Raw genomic sequence first — 8,484 nt, forward strand, 5'->3', positions numbered from 1 at the left:
CAACTCTAATTTTACAGCATCGCTCACCATATGAAATGGTCCATCATCACAAACCAGATTATAATTTTTTACGTGCCTTTGGTTGCGCTTGTTGGCCCTATTTACGTCCATATAATCGACACAAGATGGACTTTCGATCCAAAAACTGCATATTTACTGGGTATAGTGTTGGTCATCGAGGTTACAAGTGTTTAGATGTATCTACAGGAAAAATCTTCGTATCACGTCATGTTGTCTTGGATGAATCTCTTTATCCATATACTATCCCTGAGTCTATCGAGCCTACTCCAAAACCTGCTCTTGCTGTCCTCCGACCAAATCTCAATCTATCACCCTCTAGCTCCTCTATTTCTGTAGATACAAATGTTCAGTTTGCTACACCAAGCCCTCTGCATTTGGCCTCGACATCTAGTCCTCAAACTGATCTTCATATTGCTTCGGGTTCTCCTGCCAGGGATACTACTCTACCTCAGCATGAAGACAGTCCAGCACCTCCTCCCTTACCTTCTCCACCTCGCCTGCCACTTCAGATTATACACTCCATGATTACAAGAAGCACACATCACCTCACACCCATCCCCAAGCCTATATTTGATATCCCATTCTGAAAGCACTTATGGCCACAATCCAACCCCAAGAAAAAGAACCAACCTGCTATTCAACTGCAGTTAAACATCACAATTGGCGGGAGGTTATGAATAAAGAGTTCGATGCCTTATTAGCTAATGGAACCTGGACTTTGGTTCCTAAACCTCCTAATGCCAATCTTGTTGGATGCAAATGGGTGTACAAAGTTAAACGAAGAGCTGATGGTGGTATTGAACGATTTAAAGTACGCATAGTCGCTAAAGGTTTCCATCAACAGGAGGGTGTTGATTTTGGCGAGACATTCAGTCTTATGGTGAAACCTACCACCGTAAGGTTGGTTCTATCTCTAGCAGTCTCTCGTGGTTAGCATCTTCGACAAATTGATGTCCAAAATGCTTTCTTACATGGCCTCTTGCAAGAAGATGTCTATATGACTCAGCCTCCAGGGTTCATTCATCCTCAATTTTCGCAACATGTTTGTAAGCTGTAAAAGTCACTCTACGGTCTTTGTCAAGCACCACGAGCATGGTTTTCTCGCTTGACTGATCAACTACAAGCCACTGGTTTTATAGGAAGTCAAGCGGATCATTCACTCTATGTTTATCACCATGGCTCCACTCTTATTTATTTTTTAATTTATGTCGATGACAAAATTATAACTAGTGCAGATATACATGCCATTAACCGAGTGATAAGCTTGCTATAGGACAAATTTGCAGTAATAGACATGGGTGACCTTAGTTTCTTTCTGGGCATTGAGGCCATCTGAAGTGATCATGATCTGTATTTATCTAAGCGTCGCTACATTCTTGATCTCCTTCTACGTAGTAAAATGGACAAAGCAAAGCCTTATGTTACTCCAATGTCGACTTCACAGCCCTTAACCAAATCTGATGGCATCCCTTTTCATGACCCTCATTTGTATCGAAGTGTAGTTGGAGGGCTGCAATATCTTTCTTTTACTCGGCCTGAACTTGCTTTTGTAGTCCATAAAGTTAACAAGTATATGCAAAATCTTATAGAGCCTTATTAGGTAGCCGTCAAACGCATATTGTGTTATTTGAAGAACAACATTTCTCATGCTTTACTAATCCAACCCACTACTGATCTTAAGCTTTAAAATTTTAGTGATGCAGATTGGGCATCCGATCATGACGACAAAAGGTCAGTTGGTGCTTATTGTGTTTATTTGGGCAACAATCTCATTTCATGGGGCTGTAAACAACAGCAAATTGTTGCTTGTAGTAGCACAGAAGCTGAATATAAAGCTCTTACAAATGCTGCTGTAGAAATTCAGTGGATAAAGTCTTTGCTAACTGATCTTCGTGTTCCAATTGTCCATTCTCTGATTCTCTGGTGTGACAACATGGGAGCTACCTATTCGACAAGTAATCCTCTATTTCATGCTCGCACGAAACATATTGAAATTGACTTTCACTATGTTTGTGATCAAGTTCTTCATGGTCAACTTCATGTCCAATTTGTTTCTACCAAGGATCAGTATGCAGATGCACTTACGAAGCCACTGCCCTCTAGTAGATTTCTTCTTCTGCGTGACACTCTCAGTGTTCGTTCCTTACCCTTTTGACAAAGGGGGCATGTAGAAGAATAGGTCAATGAGACCAATTCATCCACAGAAGACTCCTCTATTTCAGGAGTTCAAAGCACCTCAACAAACTCCACTTGTTTAGGAGTATAGCTAACAACTTTTCAATTTTGAATGCATACTTTGTATAGGCAACTAAGTAAGATAACAGTTACAGTTCTGTTCTATTCAAAGTCTATTTAAAGTCCTTATATATGTACAACAAAATACAATAGAAACTCAATCCTTCAGATTTTCAACAACTTGAGTATACAATGTGCAAAATCCTCAGCTGTCAGCCCACTTAACTAGTGTATATGCAAGCTGCTCCAGGATGCTCAGAAGATCTCTGTGGGAGGAAGTAGCTAATCTTTCAACTTCACTGCTTAGCCCGTGGGGAGTTTGTGGGGATTTCAACGCTATCACAGAAGCTACAAAGAGACGGAGCAAAGCGAATTTTGATGTTCGGAGTGCAAGGGAGTTCTCGGATGAGATAGAGAACGCGGGTCTGTCAGACGCAGGTTTCTCTGGGTCCCATTACACATGGTGCAACAATCAATCAGGTGCCACTAGAACTTGGGCAAGGCTGGATAGAGTGCTCATCAACACTCCCTGGGCTTCCACTTTTCCTCAATTTAAAGTCGGCCACCTTCCCCGCATGAGTTCTGACCACAATCCGCTGCTCTTGTCTTTCCCTCCTCAATCCTCTAGTAGCCCAAAGTCGTTCAGGTTTCAGAGAATGTGGACGAAGGATGGCTCTTTCCTGCGAGTAGTTAAGGCAGCTTGGGACAAAGTGGAGTCATATCACCCGGTATATAATTTTTTGGCAAAGATGAAAAGTCTCAAAACGGAGTTAAAGATTTGGAATAGGGAAAGATTTGGAAACATATTTGAACAAATAAAGTTAGCAGAAGCTGAGATAGCAAAATTTAAGTTAAAAATGCAGCAAGATTTGCAGGGTCAAAATCAGGATAACAATCAGATCAGATTTCAAGAAGCTTTCGACCGTCTTTATCAATTAGAAATCAAGCAAGAGATATTCTGGAAACAAAAGTCCAGGATAAACTGGCTAGAAGAGGGAGATAAAAATACAAAATTCTTCCATGTAAGTGCTACGGAAAGACAAAGAAGAGCGACGATAAGTGGGATAGAGCAAGACTCAGGTCAGGTGGTAACAAAGATGGAGGATATAAAGCAAGATTCGATGCGCCATTTCGAGAATTTGTTTACAAGTAGCCCAGGAGAAACAAGAACTGATCTGTTGAATTCTGTTCTCTCTTTAGTGTCGCAGGAGATGAATGACATACTTTTGGCTCCCCCATCCTTACGTGAAGTTCAAGAGGCTGTCCACTCCATCCCGGCTGATAGTGTGCCTAGTCCAGATGGATTTTCAGGGATTTTTTATTCCACATGTTGGGATATAATCGGGCAAGATGTGCACAAGGTAATCACTTTTTTTCCAAGGGGGCAAGATTCCAAGAGCAATGTCCTCCACGCTGATTTGTATGATCCCCAAGGGGGTTGCTTCTAAGAGATGGTCAGATTATCGTCCCATTAGCCTCTGCAACTGTATATATAAAGTCTTCTCAAAGATCATTGCCAATAGACTCAGTCAGGTTCTCCCTCATTTGATATCCACAGAGCAAGGAGCCTTTATAAAAGGCCGACCGATATCAGAAAATATTGCTCTATCGCAGGAATTGTTCAGAGATATCAATAAGCAGACTAGAGGATGTAATGTGGTTCTGAAGTTGGATATGGAGAAAGCGTACGATAGAGTGGAATGGACGTTCCTCAAACATGTCTTAATTTGGTTCGGTTTCTCCTCTAAGTGGATAGGAATTACTGAAAATTGTTGGGCTAATATCTGGATTTCTGTGTTGGTTAACGGGGAAGTTGTAGGTTTCTTGAAGCCTTCTACAGGATTGAGGCAAGGAGACCCTCTCTCTCCAAGCCTCCTTATAATTTGTGCAGACGTGCTTAGTAGAAACCTCAATCGGCTTGTTGATCAAGGCCACTGTTTACCATACAAACTCAGGAGAAGCTGTCCAAGAGTTACTCACCTCCTATATACGGACGATACTTTGCTTTTTCTTAATGGGAGTATCACATCACTCCACAAAACCATGGCGGTTCTGGAAGATTACCAGAAGGCTTCTGGTCAGAGGATAAACCGTCGGAAGAGCTCTTTCTTATGCTCAAATAAGATAATGTCGTCCAGGATCAGGTCCATCTCTAACTTGCTAGGCATAAACAGGGCCGGGGGATTTTTCTGCTATTTGGGGGTGCCGCTGGCAGTGGGAAGGCTGAAAGTAAGAGATTTTCAGCCCGTCATAGACAAGGTTGAGGGGGTATTAGGGGGTGGAAAAACATATTTCTATCTCAAGCCAGAAGAGCGATCCTAATCAAGCATGTGCTGGGAAGCATCCCCATTCATTCCATGGCAGCTACTACTATTCACAGGAGCGTGCTTAAGGAGTTAGAGAGCAGGTTCTCTAGCTTTTTTTGGGGGTAGGCTGATGGGAAAAGGAAACTCCATTGGAGAAGCTGGGAAGCAATTACCAGACCGAAGACGGAAGGGGGACTAGGAATCCGGAAACTATCAGAAGTAATGCATGCATTTCAGATAAAGATGGCTTGGACTTTGAAATTTCAAAAGGACTCCAGTTTTTGGGCAGTGTTCATGGCGGCTAAGTATGGTACGATGCAGGACTCGACCTCAACAATCAACGATAGAGTCGGCTCTCCAACCTGGAAGAAAATGAGGAACTTGATGCCTTTTCTAAATGAAAAGGTCCAATGGAGCATTGGAGAGGGGGAATGTAGATGTTGGCAAGAAAATTGGACCAGTCTTGGTCCTCTGCAAAATTATGTGTCGGGGGACATTCTAGAAGAGATCAAAGATTTAAAGGTGAAGCAAATTTTAGGTCCAGCAGGACCTCTCCCTCCAACAGTGGTACTCTCGATGCTTCCTCAATAAGTTGTAAATGTAATCTTTCAAGGGGGTTTCTGTCTATCAGAAGGCCCGGATTCCCCTCTGTGGCCATTCACTACATCAGGAAAGTTCATAGCAAAATCGGCATGGGAAGTGAGCAGGCCGATTTCTTCTACGAAAGAATGGGCGAGGTGGATCTGGCACGACCACTTACCTCCAAAAATTTCGTTGTTTGTTTGGAAACTCTTTAACAACTCTCTCCCGGTAGAGAATGCAATTCAATCAAGGGGCATTCATTTAGTGTCAAAGTGTGTGTGCTGCAAAGAAGAGTCAGATTAGGAGCCAGCTACAGAATCCTTGGCCCACCTTTTTCTGGATGGCGAGGTAGCAGCAGCAGTGTGGAATTTTTTTGGGAGGGCGTTCAGCATCAGAATTATGCAAGCTCCCACAGCGGAAGCCAGATTTTCGCAATGGAGAATGGCATACTCGGTCAGCAACTCTCACCATATCAACAAAATGCTAGCGCCAGCTTTCATCTGGTGGGAACTGTGGAAAGCAAGAAACAAGGCGGTGTTCAAAAGTATAGCTCCAGTGGCAGGATTAATGATCGCTCGCGTTGCTAGGTGGTTATCCTGATAGGAACACAAAGTGGAAGGGAGAAGGACAAGTACGGTTTCTAATGTTTCCTATCAGCCCCCTGTAGGTACAAGCGGTGTCAAGAATGGAACCCAGAATATAGTTAAATGGCATAGACCCCCTGTAGGCTGGGTTAAAGTTAATGTTGATGGATCATCCAGAGGGAACCCGGGTCTAGCTGGAGGTGGCGGAGTTTGTAGGAATGACAAAGGTGATCTCATTTTTGCTTTCTCGATAGGATATGGGGTGATGTCTAACATTAGGGCTGAAATCAGAGCAGCCCACGACAGGGTAGCTATGTGTATAGAAAAAGGTTTTTGTAAAGTGGTGGTAGAATCGGATTCAGAGTTGGTGGTCAAGGTGTTTAACGAGAACTTAAGCTGGGTTGGAAATGGAGAGGCTGGATGGCTAGAACAAACCACCTTCGTCAAAAAGGGCAGATAGTTTTTGAGCACATTTTCAGGGAAGGGAACGCTCCGGTTGATGCACTTGCCCGCGAGGGGAGCTCCTCTCAATCTCGGATTTGTAGTACTTCTTGGGCTGAGCTTCCTCAACAGGTGCATGGGCTTCTTGTCTTAGACAGCGTAGGGCTTGGTTCTATCAGGGAGAGGAAGTAACTTTCCAGCCTTCTTTTCTGTTGGAGGGAGGTTTTTCCTTCTTTTTTTGGTTTTGGTTTGTTCCGGGTTTTGTGAATAGTGGGATTAGTGTGGCCCGGTTTTGTTGTTTCGTTTGGTCCTCGCCAAGTCCTTTTTCTTCTGGGAGGGCCCGGTTTTGTAAGTTTCTATTTAGAAGTTTTATATGAATCAAGAATTTTTTGAAAAAAAAAAAAGAGTACACGGTCCCATGCATCGTGGGTGTACACAATCCGTGCACAAGCACGGGTTCGAAAGTGGGGTCCAGGTGATGATAAGTGCAATCCACGCCATCCATTTATCTTGGAAGGCCCACTAAGCGCCCTTGACTAAAGGTCAGTAGGTCCTAAAGGTTAGGTGGGTCACACTAGGGGATTTATCACTGCTAATTGTTGATTATCGTTGATCTGACTGTGGTTTTTGTTCCAATGTGTTTATTGACAGTTATGAGGTGTGTCAACGTGTGATGGGACTTTCTTTACTGTTGGAGTCTTGCTAATGGGTTTATGTTTGTTTATGATGGTAGGAAAAGAGTTGTTGATCTTATTTGTAAGCTGGAATTTAGGATCGTAAATATGGGTCGTTACACCAACTACGCCACTTTTGACAAAAATTCTTTCAATTTAACCACCGACACAATGTAGGAGTAGAAAATTCAAGTTTTAACGAAATAGTCTTGTTGCAAATGAAAGAAAAGCGGTAACAATTAGTCTCTACACAGGCTCAACTGGTCTCCAATACTTAGATCGTTTTCACACCTAAATTTTATGTAACGGCTAGATTTTCAGCACATTGCAAGATCCAACTGACGTTACACAAATATGATCTGGCTTTTCACTACCAGATTGTTACCCAACTAGTCGACAAACAACTCGTCACTAAGATTTGGCCTTGACAATCTCATGCAGCTGATCCGTAGGAACCCAACTGGTTTTCCAAGTATTAAAGAAGGAAGGAAGCGAGTTTACCTAATCAACACTACCAATTTTCGATTTCACTTCAATATAGCAAGGATCGACGTCTTCAAGAAATGCCAGAGCTCTGATTCGGATCAACACTCTAAGATCATGTGCAAAACTAACAATAAAGAGGTAAGGCCTGAATGAGATCTCATGTTGATAAGAGAAATAAAAAGAAGAAGAAGACGAGAGAGAGAGAGAGAGAGAGAGAGAGAGAGAGAGAGAGAGTAAAGGAGAGAATGACATGGGTTCTGACGTCCTCTCTTATTCTAGAGCTATTCTCCATCCATAGCCAGCCCCCTTAGATTAATGGTTTGGATTGAGAAACAAGGGTCCCTTGCATATGGATTCTTTATGTTTGCTAGCTCCACATTTGCTCATTCAATCGATATTTACATTTACAAGAAATTTGTAATAATCCTAGCACAACTCTACAGGCTCCTCCCTTTAGTGTACATGTGGAAAAAGAAAACACCTTTCCTTAATTAGACATTTTATCCTGTTAGATTTCTAAAGAAAACTATCAATTCTATAAAGCAATCATTACTCTATCCACTACTCTAACGTAAATACGAGATTTTGGTTATCCAGTAAATATGAGATTTTTCATACCAATTAAACCAAAGTCAATTTCTGAATACCACTATTTTCTTATTACCCTAGAAATCATCATTAATTGAATTGATTTGAAACCGGAATGGCCACTAAAACAGGCCCATAAATGCTACTACATCAATCAATCAAAACTTGAACATGTGACTTCCACTTGAAAATCAAACACTTTAGCTACTAGGCATTTTTTATTTTATTTTTTTCTACAATTTTAGATAAAGTAGATTTCCAAGCCTAAGCTAATTAGCGTGTCCGACGGCCTAGACCGTACCACCCACAAAAATGGGCCCAGGTTTGGCAACTAAATAACCCAAGAATCTAATTGTGTTTATCCTAGTACAATTCCAGCTAGGCTAAAAAGAGATTTTTTTATTAATTATATTGCTTTTCTACAATTTTAGATAAAGTAGATTTCCAAGCCAAAGCTAATTAGCGTGTGTCTGACGGCCTAGACTGTACCACCCACAAAATTGGGCCCAGGTTTGGCAACTAAATAACCCAGGAATCTAACTCTAATAATAATAATTCAACCGCAGA

At 41.9% G+C, this 8,484-nt stretch overlaps 1 protein-coding gene across 1 annotated transcript; it reads left to right on the top strand.

Moving 5' to 3' along the window:
• The first annotated feature begins 4,299 nt into the window (after nt 1–4,299).
• Nucleotides 4,300–5,153, top strand: LOC131225143 (uncharacterized). The gene is made up of 2 exons (XM_058220601.1): nt 4,300–4,524; nt 4,689–5,153. The coding sequence occupies exons 1-2, from the start codon at nt 4,300–4,302 to the stop codon at nt 5,151–5,153; spliced, it is 690 nt and encodes a 229-aa protein (XP_058076584.1).
• The last annotated feature ends 3,331 nt before the right edge of the window (nt 5,154–8,484 follow it).

Source organism: Magnolia sinica, chromosome 2, assembly GCF_029962835.1.
Source record: "Magnolia sinica isolate HGM2019 chromosome 2, MsV1, whole genome shotgun sequence".
In the NCBI taxonomy this organism is placed as follows: Eukaryota; Viridiplantae; Streptophyta; class Magnoliopsida; order Magnoliales; family Magnoliaceae; genus Magnolia; species Magnolia sinica.